The 16302-nt window shown below is 47.3% G+C and overlaps 3 protein-coding genes across 3 annotated transcripts; all 3 read right to left on the reverse strand.

The window, feature by feature from the left end:
- Positions 1 to 88: 88 nt before the first annotated feature.
- On the reverse strand, positions 89 to 12472 carry LOC142829340 (olfactory receptor-like protein OLF2). Its single transcript, XM_075928828.1, has 2 exons — positions 12388 to 12472; positions 89 to 1095 (listed from the first exon to the last, which is right to left on the reverse strand). The coding sequence occupies exon 2, from the start codon at positions 1025 to 1027 to the stop codon at positions 89 to 91; it is 939 nt and encodes a 312-aa protein (XP_075784943.1). The 5' UTR covers positions 1028 to 1095; positions 12388 to 12472.
- On the reverse strand, positions 6363 to 7301 carry LOC102460498 (olfactory receptor-like protein OLF2). Its single transcript, XM_075928829.1, has one exon. The coding sequence runs from the start codon at positions 7299 to 7301 to the stop codon at positions 6363 to 6365; it is 939 nt and encodes a 312-aa protein (XP_075784944.1).
- A 147-nt stretch (positions 12473 to 12619) lies between the features above and the next one.
- On the reverse strand, positions 12620 to 13780 carry LOC102460741 (olfactory receptor 5AR1-like). The gene has a single exon (XM_006117266.2). It carries the CDS (start codon positions 13554 to 13556, stop codon positions 12621 to 12623), a length of 936 nt encoding a protein of 311 aa, XP_006117328.2. The 5' UTR covers positions 13557 to 13780; the 3' UTR covers position 12620.
- Between the last annotated feature and the right edge of the window lie 2522 nt (positions 13781 to 16302).

The raw sequence follows: 16302 nt of genomic DNA on the forward strand, positions 1-16302 counted from the left end.
TACAAGCTCTAGGAGACAACATCACTATGGGCAGGGAATTCCCTTGTTTCCACTCCCCATTACTCAACCAGCATTTGAATGAAAATATTCAGGAATTGGTTGGAAGTTTATTAATGGCTTTCTTCAGGGCACCTTTCACCTCCCTGTTCCTCAGGCTGTAGATGAGGGGGTTCAACATGGGGATCACCAGTGTGTAGAACAATGAGGCTATTTTGTCCGTGTCCATGGAATTGCTGGAGGTTGGCCGGAAAGACATAAAAATGAGGGTGCCTTGAAAAATGACCACCGCTGTCAAGTGGCAAGCGCAGGTGGAGAAGGCTTTGCGCCGGCCCTCGGCAGAGCGGATCTGCAGGATGGTGGAGATGATGAGGACATAGGAGAGGAGGATGGTCACAGTGATGATCACCACAGTGAAACACGTAGAAACAAACAGCACAGTCTCAGTGATGCGTGTGTCAGAGCAGGACAGCCCCATCACAAAGGGCATTTCACAGTAGAAATGCCTGATGATGTTGGAGCGACAGAATGACAGCTGAAAGGTACAACATGTGAGTATCATTGCATCCACCAACCCCACAGCACAAACTCCAGCCACCAGCTGGCCACAACGCTGCCTGGACATGGTGACCGTATAGAGCAGTGGGTTACAGATGGCCACATAACGGTCGTATGCCATCACAGCCAGTAAGAGACACTCAACATCTACACAAACAAGGAAGCAATACATTTGCACAGCACAAGCAATGTACGAAATGCTTTTCTTCTCAGTTAAGAAAGTCTGCAGCATTTTAGGGGCTATTACTGTAGAACAGCAGAGATCACAGAAAGACAAACTCCTGAGGAAAAAGTACATGGGGGTGTGTAGTTGTGGGTCAATTGTGATTAAGAAGATCATCCCCCCATTACAGACCAGGGTGGTAACATAAATTAGTAGGAACAACACAAACAGAAGAACTTGCAGTTCTGCACTGTCTGAGAGACCTGAGAGAATGAACTCACTCACCACCGAATGATTTCCTTCTTCCATCGCCTCGATATAGAGATCACGCAGCTACAGTGGGACATTAGATGGCTCGGGTAACATGTCTTTTCTCTCTAACCAATTAAGAGAAGAGAAATGGAGATCAGTTTCTTAATGAGCATTAATATAAGATTGGAGATGGGCTTAGTTTACAGAGTCAGAAGTTCACAGCTGATCATGCCAGTTGTTCTCTGAAATGCACACCCTGTACACACAGAATAATCACATCACAGACACAAACAGTCCTGATCACTAATAGAAGCCGCAAACAGTGTGATGGGATTAATATTCGGCTCATAGACTCATAGACTTTAAGGTCAGAAGGGACCATTATGATCATCTAGTCTGACCCCCTGCACAGTGCAGGCCACAGTATCTCACCCACCCCTCCTAGAATAATCCTCTCACCTATATCTCAGATATTGAAGCCTTCAAATACTTTGAAGACCCCAAGATGCAGAGAATCCTCTAGCTGTGATCTGTACCCCATGCTACAGAGGAAGGCAAAAAACCTCCAGGGTCTCTGCCAATCTACCCTGGAGGAAAATTCCTTCCCGACCCCAAATATGGCGATCAGCCAGACACCCAGAAAGTTCTCTATAGTAACTCCTATCATCCCTCCATTGACCTATTTCCCACTGATAATGAATGGTCAATTAGTTACCAAGATCATGTTATCTCATCAAACCATCCCCTTCATAAACCCATCTAGTTTAATCTTGAAGCCAGATAGATCTTTTGCCCCCACTACTTCCCTTGGAAGGCCGTTCCAGAACTTCACTCCTCTAATGGTTAGAAACCTTCGTCTAATCTCAAGTCTAAACTTCCTACTAGCCAGCTTATATCCATTTGTTCTTGTGTCCACATTGGTATTAAACTTAAATAATTCCTCTCCCTCCCTGGTATTTATCCCTCTAATATATATAAAAAGTGCAATCACGTCCCCCCTCAGCCTTCTTTTGGTTAAAGTAAACAAGCCAAGCTCCTTGAGTCTCCTTTCATAAGACAGGTTTTCCATTCCTCGGATCATCCTAGTGGAGTGTGAGCAAACTTTTCACCCTCTTTGGGCACGAAGAGGCATGGCATGTGTGTTGCAGAAAAGCTTGTGTGCTGAGCTAATTAAGCTTTTTTTTTTTTGCAACTCAAATGGCATTTACATTGTTCTGTAAAAAAAATCCTGAGAAATATTGGAAATCAGGGACTTCAGTGACTATCTAATTGCCAATATTTTTTCCAAATGCAAGGTGTTTCAATAGCTCAAGGTGGGCTGAGGCGTTTAGTGTTGTCGGTCGTGAATTCAGTATATGCTGATCACACCGGTGTCTGTATGAGTGTGTGACTGTGATGCAGAACAGTAGCACGTACCTGCTGTGGAAAGAGATGTGGTGTTTCCCCATCAATGAAAGTGCCAATTTGGAATGTACAGGAAATTTTATACCCGGATCTCTGATCCATGGGACATGCTCCCTGAAGTAACCAGGAATAGCTGATCTCAGAGAAGCACTACACCTAATTATGATGCTGAGTGAAGCAAAATCACCCTGGGTGCAACTCATTCCCTGGGGACTAATTTGGTGCACTCTTTCCTCCTGTGTTACTAAATGAGGCAATTTCTACCAGAGTTGCACGGTGCAACAGGGCGTGCATTTCATCTTGTTTTCAAAGTTCCACCCAGGGACTGTGTTGAGCTGCTTCACAAAGGCTTTGTTTGTGGCGATTGAAAGCTTTTGGCTGAAAACACAACAGATCCCCTCAGGAATACCACAGAGGTAACTCAGATACCAGAGTCCAATGTCGTCTGCCATTGGCCAAGGTCCCAGACTGGACCCCATCCCCCATGATGCATGATGGACTCTCCTCTTTCTGAACTGTCCTAGAAAATCACCAGTCTTAAAGCCAGAGTTTGAGGAGAGGGGGACCCTGTTTCTCCACTCCAGACTCCAACTAGCTTCGGCAGCTGGAGCAATAAGGGTCTCCTGCTGGTAGATACCAGAGAAAACCCCTCTTGAAGGAAGGAGAGTACCTGACACCTGTGGAGACCCAGACTACAGTCCTGGGTGTTCAGAATATCAAGGATGAACGGCAGCATCGAGAGGGCTGGGGAAGATCCTCACTGGCAGGAGGGCTGGCAGTCCCCATTGGGCTCGCAACAAAGTGTGACTATACCCAAATATGAACAGGGCATCGCAGAAGCTGTGGGCCCACTGGTAGGCCATAGCCTCCTGCCACCCAGTCCCTTCACCCTCCCCCAAGATGGCCCTAATGGTCTGAAGGGTGAGATGGAAATCTCCCCAGTACTGAAGGGTGAGAGCCACTTTGTTGTTGGAGCCGTGGATGTCTCCCAAGAAGTCATGCATCTGGCCCTCAGCATATCGAGTGTTGGGGCCTCAGGCTCCTGAATATCTTTGGGGCAGCCCGCCCCACTCCGGGCCTCAAGACTGATTGACATAGGAAGGCAGGGACCGTGAAGTCCCTGCTGGGAAGATGGTAGTGGCAGTGGCGGAGGAAGAACAGCCCCAGACCTGCTGGGAGCAGAAGAAACAAAAACCACTTTCCGGGGGCCAATATCTGAACTGAATGTAGCAGCCTGGAGGGGAAGGGGAGCATTAATAGGGCAAGGGGAAAGTAAGTGGCCAGGGAGGAGATTGAGAAGAGGAGGAAGAGGAATTGGGGGGGTTAGGAAACAGATTCAGAGGAAGGGGTGGAAGAAGAGCAGGAAGAGGAGTGGGAAATTTGGTTGTGAGAGGAGCTGAGCAGGGAACAGGAGTGGGACAGGGGTTAGGAGCAGGAATAGGATCAGCAGCCTCAGCAGAAGAGATTCAGGGACGCGGTGCCTCCTTGCAGGGCAGGGGATCGATAGCAACGGTAAGGGAAGTTGGTGTCTCCCCAGCACCAGACCCCGGTGCCTCTGGGCATGCAGTACCAGAGGCCCCAGCACCAGGGGCGATGGAGAACAGTGGGAGCTCCCACCTGCTAGCAGCCCCCAAGAGTTCAGTGGCCATGGCCAAAGTGCTGACAATGGCCGGGCAGATGGTCTCACCCTGGGGCAACTCGGGGGCAGAGAGAGGGGAGGGTGGCATGTCAGAAGGAGAGGACAGTTGTCGTCCTTTCTGGACAAGGTGATGCCCTCTCAGGTAGTCGGGGTCAAACCTAGGGCCTTAACCTCCTGCGAGAGGAAAGCAAGGCCACGGCCCACCACCACGTGGTCACACTTGTCGGTGGGGGCATCCTGCATGGCTTCCCCAAGCAGGCACTCTGGGAAAGAGGCATTTACCCCCTCTGCAACCTCCGTGGTCACCTCAGCTGCCCCACAGCGCTGTGAAGTGTCCGGGGGCTCAGAGGGAGAGCTGGCTCCAAAGTCCACCCCTAAAGGTATGAGGAGGTTTTCCTCCCACTCAGTGGGTGGGGTGAAATGCCAGGGCACGGTTGCAGCGTTTCCCTATGACAAGCTCCCAGGCCTCGCAGGAAGCCTGTAGTGCAAAGAAAGGGAGCAAGGGGGAGAAGGAAAGGGAGGAAGAAGGTTCACGCCCCCCAGGCTGGAAGCAGGGTGAGAAGGCAGTGATACAAATAGGGGGAAGGGGGAATAAAGGAACAAGAGGTGCAACACCCAGCACAGGACGGAAAACCCGGCTTCTACGGCTGCACTGGGGACATGAGGGGATAAATTATTTAAAGAACATGGAGGAAGTGAAATGGTGTGTGGCGGGAGAGTAACTAAAACAGAAGGGGAGGCTCAGGTGCCAAACAAAGGAACAGAGGGGGCATGGGCAACCAGGAAGGGGGGAAGTGGTGGAGAGGGAGGGCAGGCGGGGAGGAGGTACCTGCTCAAGAAAGTGGGACAGAGAGAACGAGACACTGCTGGGAGGAAGGAGACCAAGTGAGCCCACAGGTGCCTCAGTGGCAGGCCCACAGCTCCCACGGCAGGACCCAGCAGAGCAAATGAAAGGCCGGGAGGCAGGCTGTGGGGCCAAGGGATGCAAAGGACTCCTGCAACAACTCAGGCTGGGGAGGGAGCACCAGCAGAAATGCAGGGGAAACAGTGGGGGTGAACTACCTCCCAGTGCTCCACGAGAGCTGAGCCAGCCACCACCTAGGAATCCAGATGGAAGGGCCCCTTAAAAACTCCCACCCAACACCTTCACCACAGAGCAAGCTGTGGGGAGAAAGGAGCCGAGGAGCTGACCTAAAGCAGTCCCCTTATCTGCTCTGTCCCAGGGGGAGCAGCAGCAGCAGGGAAGGTGGAGTCCAGGCCTGCAGCAGTGAAGAAGAAAGGAGCCAGGTAAACCCTCAAGAAGATGGAAGAGGAAGTCTAGAGGGAGCTATTTTGGAGGGGTTGTTTGGGGAAGTGGCCCAGGGAAAAACCTGCCAAGTCAGAAAGAAAAACCACCATTGCTGCTGCTGCTAATTTAGGGTATGTCTACACTACCACCCTAGTTCGAACTAGGGTGGTTAATGTAGGCAACCGGAGTTGCAAATGAAGCCCGGGATTTGAATTTGCCGGGCTTCTTTTGCATGTTGCTGGGCGCCGCCATTTTTAAATGTCCGCTAGTTTGGACTCCGTCCCCGCGGCTACACGCGGCACGAACTAGGTAGTTCGGGTTAGACTTCCTATTCCGAACTACCTGTACTCCTCGTGCCACAAGCCATAATCAAAACTCCCTAACAAGTCACCATGGAGATCAGCTTCAGCTCCATGACACGTCATCAATGTCATATCTCTGAGAACCCTGTGAGCTTTACTCTATTCATTGTCACAACTTCTATCAGAGGGAAAGTAAACATCTTGATTTTAGGTTGCATAGAGGCCCCTTGTTGAGCTAGGAACAAAGACCAAAGTTAGGGAGTGATAGATACTGCTTTACGTCATAGAGCATTTTTCCTTCTCAGTGCAATAGAGGAACATGGATGCCAAACCTACACATAAGAGAGTTGCCAAAAAGTCCTGCATTCTGTACTGTAATGCAACCTTGCACCTAAATCTCTGGGCTCCTACTCTACCAGCTTTTCAACCTGAAAGCAGAGAGCACTAACTTCTAGGTAACAGGGCCTAGTGATGCTGAATGGGATGTGTGACTTGTACTGTCCAGCACTCTGCTGGAAAACACGAGCTAATATTTACATACTCACGCATGTGAAACAGGTGCCACCTTTAATTTTGGTGGAGCAATAGCATAATAATGCCCTGATTTTTATTGGAGCCTGTAGGCTTTGTTGGAATACAAACAAATAATATGAATGTAATAATGAACAATACCACCACAAGCTCTACGAGACATCACTATGGGCGGGAATTCCCTTGTTTCCACTCCCCATCACTCAACCAGCATTTGGATGAAAATATTCAGGAATTGGTTGGAAGTTTATTCATGACTTTCCTCAGGGCAGCTTTCACCTCCATGTTCCTCAGGCTGTAGATGAGGGGGTTCAACATGGGGATCACCAGCGTGTAGAACAATGAGGCTATTTTGTCCATGTCCATGGAATTGCTGGAGGTTGGCCGGAAAGACATAAAAGTAACGGTGCCTTGAAAAATGACCACCGCTGTCAAGTGGGAAGCACAGGTGGAGAAGGCTTTGCGCCGGCCCTCAGCTGAGCGGATCTGCAGGATGGTGGAGATGATGAGGACATAGGAGAGGAGGATAATCACACCGGTGATCACCACAGTGTAACATGTAGAAGCAAACATCACAGTCTCAGTGATGCGTGTGTCAGAGCAGGACAGCCCCATAACAAAGGGCATTTCACAGTAGAAATGCCTGATGATGTTGGAGCTGCAGAATGACAGCTGAAAGGTACAACATGTAAGTATCAATGTATCCACCAACCCCACAGCACAAACCCCAGCCACCAGCAGCTCACAACGCTGCCTGGACATGGTGACCGTATAGAGCAGTGGGTTACAGATGGCCACATAACGGTCGTATGCCATCACAGCCAGCAAGAGACACTCAACATCTACACAAACAAGGAAGCAATACATTTGCACAGCACAAGCAATGTACGAAATGCTTTTCTTCTCAGCTAAGAAAGTCTGCAGCATCTTAGGGGCAATTACTGTGGAACAGCAGAGATCACAGAAAGACAAACTCCTGAGGAAAAAGTACATGGGGGTGTGCAGTTGTGGGTCAATTGTAATTATCAAGATCATCCCCCCATTACAGAGCAGAGTGGTAACATAAATCAGTAGGAACAACACAAACAGGGGGACCTGGAGCTCTGGACGATCTGTCAGTCCTGAGAGAATGAACTCAGTCACCAATGAGTAATTTCCCGCTTTCATCTCCTCGGAGCAGAGATCAGGCAGCTATAGGGGAACATTAGATGGCTCAGGTAACATGTCTTTTCTTGATAGCAAATTAAGAGAAGAAAAATAGAGATCAGTATCTTAATGAGCATCAGTATAAGATTGGAGATGAGCTTAGTCTACAGAGTCAGAAGTTAACGGCTGATCATGCCAGTTGTTCTATACAATGCACCCAATATACACACAGAATAATCACATCACAGACACAAACAGTCCTGATCACAAATAGAAGCAGCAAACAGTGTGATGGGATTATTATTTGGCTCATGAAGGTGTGTGAGCAAACTTTTCACCCTTTTTGGGCAAAAAGAGCTTTGTGGCATGGCATGTGTGTTGTGGAAAAGCTTGTGTGCTGAGCTAATTCAGCTTTTTTTGCAACTAAAACGGCATTTACATTGTTCTGTCAGAAAATCCTGAGAAATACTGGAAAGCAGGGGCTTCAGTAACTATGCAATTGCCCATTGTTTTTCCAAATACAAGGTGTGTTTCAATAGCTCAAGGTGGGCTGAGGCTTTTAGTGTTGTAGGTCATGAATTCACTATGTGCTGATCATGCCAGTGTCTGTATGAGCGTGTGACTGTGATGCAGAACAGTAACACGTACCTGCTGTGGAAAGAGATGTGGTGTTTCCCCATCAATGAAAGTGCCACTTTTGAGTCTTCAGGAAATTTTATACCCAGATCTCTGATCCATGGGACATGCTCTCTGAAGTAACCAGCAATAGCTGATCTCTGAGAAGCACAACACGTGATTACGATGCGGAGTGAAGCAAAATCACCTTGGGTGCATCTCATTCCCTGAGGATTAATTTGGCGTGCTCTTTACTTCTATGTTACTAAATGATGCACAGTGCAACAGGGCGTGCATTTCATCTTCTTGTTTTCAAAGTTCAACCCTGGGACTGTGTTGAGCTGCTTCACAAAGGCTTTGTTTGTGGCGATTGAAAGCTTTTGGCTGAAAACACAATAGATCCCCTCAGGAATACCACAGAGGTGACTCAGATATCACAGCCCGATATTATCTGCCATGAGGCAAGGACCCAAACTGGATCCCATCCCCCATGATGCATGATGGACTCCCCTCTTTTTGGACTGTCCTAGAAAGTCACCAGAGTCTTAAAGGCCCAGTTTGAGGAGAGGGGAGAAGATTGCTATTTTGTTTGAAAGACGTCTATGGAAAAGATAATTTCATGAAACATCCCAAATTCATTCTTTCTTTCCATCCATCCTACCACAGACTGTGATATTCCATAATGGCCAGCAGGAGTCTGTTATCCCAAGGGCATAGGTAGCAAACATTGTTAAAGTGTCACTCGGTGTCCTTGGTAGAAACAGAAAATCACTCCCCACCATTAGAGTCTGCCATTATGGTTGTGAGTTAGTGGGCTACTGGGATCTCCCTGCTTCTCCATTTTCAGCACTGCTTATTATCCTATTTGGCAGGTCTTTTAGAACATTACATGTTGATAGGAGGGCCATACCCAAAATCCCACCTCCATCAAGACCCTGGAATCCCATGGATCCTCGGCTGTACAAAGGGCCCAAGACTCCTGTGAGTTCTTGGGTAAATGGTGTTAAGCTCTGTTTCCCATTGTGTGATGTTAATTTCATATTAAGGGACATTCCCATTAAGGAAATCAGATCATTATCTCTGGTGCATAACAAGCTGCTGGAGGCCCCTTCATCCACCAAAGCTTTTTGCTTCATAGTGCTGTAGTTCCCCTCTACAGGTAGATTCATGGTAGGGTGACTCCAGTCATCGTTTGCAATGGGTGCCACCACTTGGATGTCTTGGGAACCTTGGCTCCTTCAAAGTCTATTTCCCACAAAGACAACATCAGGGCTAATAGATGCTGCTATTTCCACTGAGCTACTGTTGTTGCCACTTTTGTATGCAGCCAGTTTCCTAAACACATCCTCAGCCATTCGATTCTGTTCTGATAGCTGCTCCCACGACACATATTTGGTTAATCTCCTTAGTGGCAACATTTTCTTGACTTTTCACTCATCCCCTGCATCTCTACACCGTAGATTTTGCTCCCAGTTAGAATTTGTCTGTGTTGGGGGAGGGAGCTTATCTCAGCAGCTTGTTCTGCCGTGGCCACTTGCTGTATCAACTCTTTCAACTGAGCCTCCAATTGGGAGACCTGCAAGCTCAACAATGTCACTTTGGCCTTTTTCAGCCATCAGCTCAGCAGCTTGCGGCTGAACTAACTGATCCCTTTGTTTTTCAGACTCAGAAAAGCCACCTATTCTTGCAGCAGGGCCACCTGCTGATCTAGTTCCCGGCTTACAATGGCCCACCCGTACAGGAGGACACTTTGGGTGTGTCTAGACTACAGCTGCATCCCTTTGAAAGTAAATCAAAAGGAAGCAGCAGTTTTTTCGATCACGGCAAACCTAATTTTACAAGGAATAACACCTTTTTTTCAAAAGTACTCTTTCGTATTAAATGCAAACTGTGCTTTTTCGAAAGAGAGCATATAGACTCTCTTTTGAAAAAGCAGCTGGCTTTTTTGAAAAATCTGCTTGTAGTCTAGACACTCTCTTTCAAAAGAGGCTTGTAGTCTAGACGTAGCCTTTGCCTCTCTGAAGAAGGTTACTGCATTATGGGAGTAGTATACCACGTGTAAAGAAAGCAGAGTCCACTTCCGCCAGGCATCCCTCCTTGTAGGGATTCTTTCCCTTCCCAAAATTGAGGTTTACAGGGTCTTTCTATAGAGGGTTTTTTTTCCCGACAGTTGGCCTCATCTACATGGGGCCAAATATTGGAAAAACCTCTTCCTCAAAAAGAATCAGAAGAGGATATGCAAATATGAGCGTGATTTGCATATCTTCTCCTGGGAAAAAAATGGCAGCGTAGCCATAGCCTGTCACAGCAGCATTCAAGATGTGACCGTACTATGGATTTATATAAGGGCAAGAAGATATTCTCTGTCTTATTCTCTATCCCCTTTCTAATGATTCCTAACATTCTCTTTGCTTTTTGACTACCACTGCCCATTGACTGGATGTTTTCAGAGAACCATCCACAATGGCTCCCAGATCTCTCTCTTGAGTAGCTGTAGCTAAATCAATCCCCATAAAATTGGATGCAGAGCTGGGGTTATTTTTTCCAACGTGCATTACTTTACATTTATCAACATTCAATTTCATTTGCCATTTTGTTGCCCAGTCACTGAGGTTGGTGAGATCTTTTTGAAGTTCTTCACGGTCTGCTTTGGTCCTAAGTACCTTGAGCAGTTTAGTATCATCTGCAAATTTTGCTACTCACTGTTTACTTCTTTTTCCAGATTAGTTACAACAAAATGGAATAGGATTGGTCCTAGGACTGACCCTTGGGGGACCCCACTAATTACCTCTCTCCATTTCAAAAACTTACCATTTATTTCAGACTTTTGTTCCCTATCTTTGAACCAGTTCTCGATCCATGATAGGACCATCTCTTTTATCCCATGATAAGTGACTTTACTTAACCCTCGTTGAGTGATCTTGACAAAGGCTTTCTGGAAATCCCCCAAAGTGACCCCTGACCGAGAAGGGGAAAGACCCCCCCATACACACATTCTCCTCACACACCAGAACCTAGTGGAGTGCAGGCTAGCAAATTTTAGTGCTCATGCCCTGTCATGGGCTGGCAGAGGGGCTTGAGCACCAGCATGGGCTCCCCAATATTGGTGGGTGCATTACAGAGAGAGGAGGGGATGTCCAGATGCTAACAGAGCAGGGGGTTGCTCGGGGACTGGTTACAAAGGGGGACAAACAGGGGACAGAACCTGACCCAGCTCTGACAAACATAGAACCAAACCGGGGACAGTGACAGCAACACACAGGGGCTTTGTCCAGACCCACTAAATGAAAACCCCTCTGGGCCGTGGTTTAAAATGGCAGGAAAACCCCTACGTACCTGGCCCTTTCTCTCCTGGCACTGGAGGTGGCGCTGGGGGAGGCACTCAGGACCTGCTGCCCTCAGGCTGGTCTGGAACCTTTGGGGATGGGCGCTGGGGAGCCCCGAAGTTTCCTGTCCCAGACTGTTGGGTTCAGAGGAGTTGCGGGCTGTGGGTGTTACAGGCAGTTTGTGTGTGTGTTAGGATGGTAAAATCCCTTTCTTCCCCCTCGGCAGGTGCAGCTTAACTAACCCTCACTGGCCGTGGGTAGAGGAAAAAACTGTAGGTAAGAGAGTGGCAACCAAGTCCCTCATTCTGCATTGTATTTCAGTCTCCCACCTAAATATCTGGGCTCCGACTCTGGCAGCTTTCCGACTGTCAACACAGAGCACTAATCTCTAGGCCACAAGGCTTAGTGATGCTGAATGGGATGTGTGTCTGGTACTGTCCAGCACCCTCCTGGACAACATCGCTTCATTCAAAGTCGTCCTTTTATTAACAGAAAAGTGGCTTGTGCAAACCTTCTTCTCAAGTAGAAGTTACAAATAGTGAGGCAGAGAATTGGTTACAAAGAAATAAAACATGAAATTCACCTAACACCTATCTTAGCAAGCTAAACAAATTAAAAGGAAAGTTTACCCTCACCATCCACTGCTGCAGTGTTACCAGCGGAATGCCTTTCAGCCAGAACCTACCAGTCCAATGCGTGAAGCCTAGTTCGAACTACCTAGTTCATGCCCCGTGTAGCCGCGCTGCACGGGGTACGAACGAGCGGGGTTTTAAAAATGGCGGCGCCCCGCTTATGCAAATGAAGCCCAGGAAATTCAAATCCTGGGCTTCATTTGCAAGTGCGGTATGCCTACATTACCCTTCTAGTTCGAACTAGGAGGGTAGTGTAGACATACCCTTACTTCTGTTGTTCCCTTAAGATGAAGGGAAAGATGTTGTGAGGAAAATTATGTTTTTCCTCATGGTTCATAGACAGAAAGCAGGTGACAATCTTTGCAAAAACTACCATTGCTGCAGCCATAGAAATCACAGATGTGTTAATGAAGCCAAACCGGTTACAAATAATCCAACCCAGCTACAAAGCAGAGACATTTGACTTTCCCCCTTCATTTCAAATACAAACAGATCCATTCATTCAAAGCAAATTATGTATATTTACATACTCACACATGTGAAACAGGTGTTTCCTTTATTTTGGCTGGAATAATAGCATAAAAAAACCTCTCTGATCTCAGTGGGGGCAAGCAAGCTTTGTTGGAATACAACCAAACAAATAATAATATCAATGGAATAATGAACAATCCTACTCTGAGTTCTATGAGATGACATCACAATGAGCTGGGAATTGAATTCCAATGTTTCCACTTGCCATCACTCAACCAGCACTGGGATGAACAGGTTCAGGAATTGGTTAGAAGTTTGTTCCTGGCTTTCCTCACGGCGTCCTTCACCTCCCTGTTCCTCAGGCTGTAGATGAGGGGGTTCAGCATGGGGCTCACCAGTGTGTAGAATACTGAGGCTATTTTGTCTGTGCCCGTGGAATAGCTGGAGCTCGGTTGGAAAGTCATAAAAATGAGAGAGCCATGAAACATGCCCACTGCGGTCAAATGACAAGCGCAGGTGGAGAAGGCTTTGTGCCGGCCCTTGGCAGAGCGGATCCGCAGGATGGTGGAGAAGATACAGACATAGGAGAGGAGGATGGTCACCACGCTGATCATTACAGTGTAGCACATGGATGCAAACAACAAAATCTCATTGATGTGGGTATCAGAGCAGGAGAGCGCCAGCAAGGGGGGTACGTCACAGCAGAAATTGCTGATATTTGAGTGACAGAATGACAGCTGAAACGTAGAACATGTGAGTATCATTGCATCCACCAAACCTACAGCGCACACCCCAGCCACCAGCTGGCCACAACGCTGCCTGGACATGGTGACCGTATAGAGCAGGGGGTTACAGATGGCCACATAACGGTCATACGCCATCACAGCCAGCAAGAGACACTCAATATCTACGCAAACAAGGAAGAAATACATTTGCACAGCGCAGGCAGTGTGAGAAATGCTTTTCCTCTCAGCTAAGAAAATCTGCAGCAACTTAGGGGCAATTACTGTGGAACTGCAAAGATCACAAAAAGACAAACTCCTGAGGAAAAAGTACATGGGGGAGTGGAGTTGTGGGTCAGTCATGATTAACAAGACCATCCCCCCATTACAGACCTGGGTGGTAACATAAATCAATAGGAACAACACAAACAGAGGGACCTGTAGCTCCGGGTGATCTGTCAATCCTGAGAGAATGAACTCAGTCACCACGGAGTGATTTCCCTCTTCCATCTCCTTCCATCAGGCATCTATGGGACGTGGGCCAGTGGATGGCGCGGGCAACTTACCCATTCTCTGTAACAAATTAAGTGAAAAAAATGAAGATCAGTTTTTTAATAGGCACTAGCGGCGAGAAGTCCTGTGGCACCTTGTAGACTAACCGAAGTGTTGTACATGCATCTGACGAAGTGGGTCTTTGCCCACGAAAGCTTATGCTCCAACACTTTGTTTAGTCTATAAGGTGCCACAGGACTCCTCGCCGCTTTTGCAGATTCAGACTAACACAGCTACCCCTCTGATACTTAATAGGCACTGGTACCAGCTCAGTGAAGGACTTAGTCCACAGAGGCAGAGGTTCACAGTGAGTGAATCCCAGGTGTTCCATATAATTCACACACTATAGAAATAGAAGAACACTCAGGTTAATCATGTCCTACACATGAACACTCCCGATCACTAATCCGAGTATCAAACAGTACCTCAGGTCACTGCTGTGAGAGAATCGTGGTGAAAATCATCTTAGTATGATGAGATTATTGCTTAGCTCAAGGAGTTGTGAAAGTAAATGAGTTTTTATCTTTCTAAGCTCTTTGGGAAAGGGAAGGTCTTTGACTCGGCATGTCTGTTTGTGGTAAAGCTGAGCTAAGTAAGCTTCTTTGCATCGGAAATGGTATTTACACTGTTCTGTAAGAAAATCCTGAGAAATAGTGGAAGCTTCAGGCACTATGTAATTGCCTATTTTTTTCTAATCATGTGGTTTGTTTCTATAATTGAAAATAGGCTGAGACTTTTAGTCTTTTAGGTCATGAATTCTATATCCGCGGAGGGCCCTGGAGTCTGTAAAGTTGTGTAACTGTGATGTGAGACAATAGCACATACCTGCCGAGAGAAGAGAGATGTGGTGTTTCTCTGTTGTCAGAAAGTGCCGATTTAGAGTGTTCAGGAAGTTTTATACCCACAACTGTGATCCATGGGACATGGTCCCTGTAGTCCTGGGAATAACTGAGTCCAGAAAGGCACAACACATAACTAATGAGCTGAGTGAAGCAGTCACCCTGGGTGTAGCTTATTCCCTGGGGATGAATTTGGTGCACTCTTTCCTCCTGCGTTACTAAATGATGCAATTTCTATCAGCAGTATACAGTATAACAGGGTATGTATTTCACCTTCTGTTTTCAAAGTTTAAGCCTGGGACAGTGTCGATCTGAGCAGCAAAGGCTTTGTTTGTGGACACTGAAAGCTTATGGCTGAAAACACAATAGATCCCCTCAGAAATACGACCCAGGTGCCTCAGATACCACCACCCAATTTTGTCTGCCATGGGCCAGGCTCCCTGGCTGGACTCCACCCCCATGATGCATGATGGTCTCTCCTCTGGATGAGCTGCCCTGGAACATCACCAGAGTCCCACAGCCACAGTTTCAAATAGGGGTGGGGAAGTTTGATATTTTGATGGAAAGATGAAAAGGGGAAAGATAGATTTTTGGGATTTTTTCTGAAATTATCTATCTATCTATCTATCTATCTATCTATCTATCTATCTATCTATCTATCTATCTATCTATCTATCTATCTATCTATCTATCTGTCACAGACAGTGATATTCATGGAGGTTAGGTCCATAAAAGGCTATTAGCCAGGGGATAGAAATGGTGTCCCTGGCTTCTGTTTGTTAGAGGCTGGAGAAGGATGGCAGGAGACAAATCGCTTGATCATTGTCTTCGGTCCACCCCCTCTGGGGCACCTGGTGCTGGCCACTGTCGACAGATAAGCTACTGGGCTAGATGGACCTTTGGTCTGACTCAGTACGGCCATTCTTATGTTTGTATGATATTCTTTGCCTTCCTCTTGCTGTGTAACTCCCCAACATAGGACAGATAGGTTCACTGATTTTGCTTGCTGGAGGCCACATGGTGACCAGAGAATCTCAGCAGGTGACCACCAGTATCTCATCTCAATTGTTAATTTGGTTTCTTTTCTGTCCAGAGGCAACATTTTTGAAAGCATTCACTAAGTCTCTGAGCCTGCGGACCTATATGAAAAAGTGGGCCTTTAAATTCTTTCTGCTGCTTTTTGCCCTTCTCTGAATGGGAGTAGCAGTACTTAGGTGCCTCTTAATAGAGTTCAAAAATATGTGGAAATCCTGATATGGCCTTCTGATGGGACTGACCCACATAGGGGGATTAAGAAGCGTTGGGGAGGCTGCACAAAACCCAGACAATTAGAAGAGGGCTTATTGAACCAGCTTGTAGGGAAAAGGCTTATAGTGGAGCAGCCAATCAGGGCCAGGCTGGGCCATATAAGATGGGCTCCTGATCACAGTGCTCCCTGGAATGCTGCCTGGATGGGTGGCCATGATGGGTGGGTCGGGAGCAAAAGGGAGCTGCAGCCTGACTGACAGACCGAAGCCCTGATATGGGTATAAAGAAGGGGTTCTTGCTTTAGGGAAGTGACTCAAGGAAAAAGAGAAATGTTGGAAAAGGGACAGGCGGTGGCTGATGTCTATAGCATCTCTGAGTCCCAACACAGAGTAACAGGAAGATCTGGGTCCCCTCCTTTACACCACACTTGCAGATGAGGAGGGCGGCTGGTATCCAAACTGTATTTTGCTCCTGAGCTCAGGGACTGAACCTTGGGCTGCAGGCAAGTGGCAGGACTAAGAAGGATCAGTTTCCCAGTAGGAGGAAGATAACAGGGTGGGGCACTGTGTCCAGAAGAGGTCGATGCTGTCTGGGGAATAGTGTGAGTCGCGGTGTGG

Source organism: Pelodiscus sinensis, chromosome 4 (genome assembly GCF_049634645.1).
Source record: "Pelodiscus sinensis isolate JC-2024 chromosome 4, ASM4963464v1, whole genome shotgun sequence".
Taxonomy (NCBI): domain Eukaryota; kingdom Metazoa; phylum Chordata; order Testudines; family Trionychidae; genus Pelodiscus; species Pelodiscus sinensis.

What these genes read in the sequence shown, in the direction of transcription:
- LOC142829340 (XM_075928828.1), bottom strand. Translation starts at nt 1,027, where the DNA reads ATGGAAGAAGGAAATCATTCGGTGGTGAGTGAGTTCATTCTCTCAGGT.
- LOC102460498 (XM_075928829.1), bottom strand. Translation starts at nt 7,301, where the DNA reads ATGAAAGCGGGAAATTACTCATTGGTGACTGAGTTCATTCTCTCAGGA.
- LOC102460741 (XM_006117266.2), bottom strand. Translation starts at nt 13,556, where the DNA reads ATGGAAGAGGGAAATCACTCCGTGGTGACTGAGTTCATTCTCTCAGGA.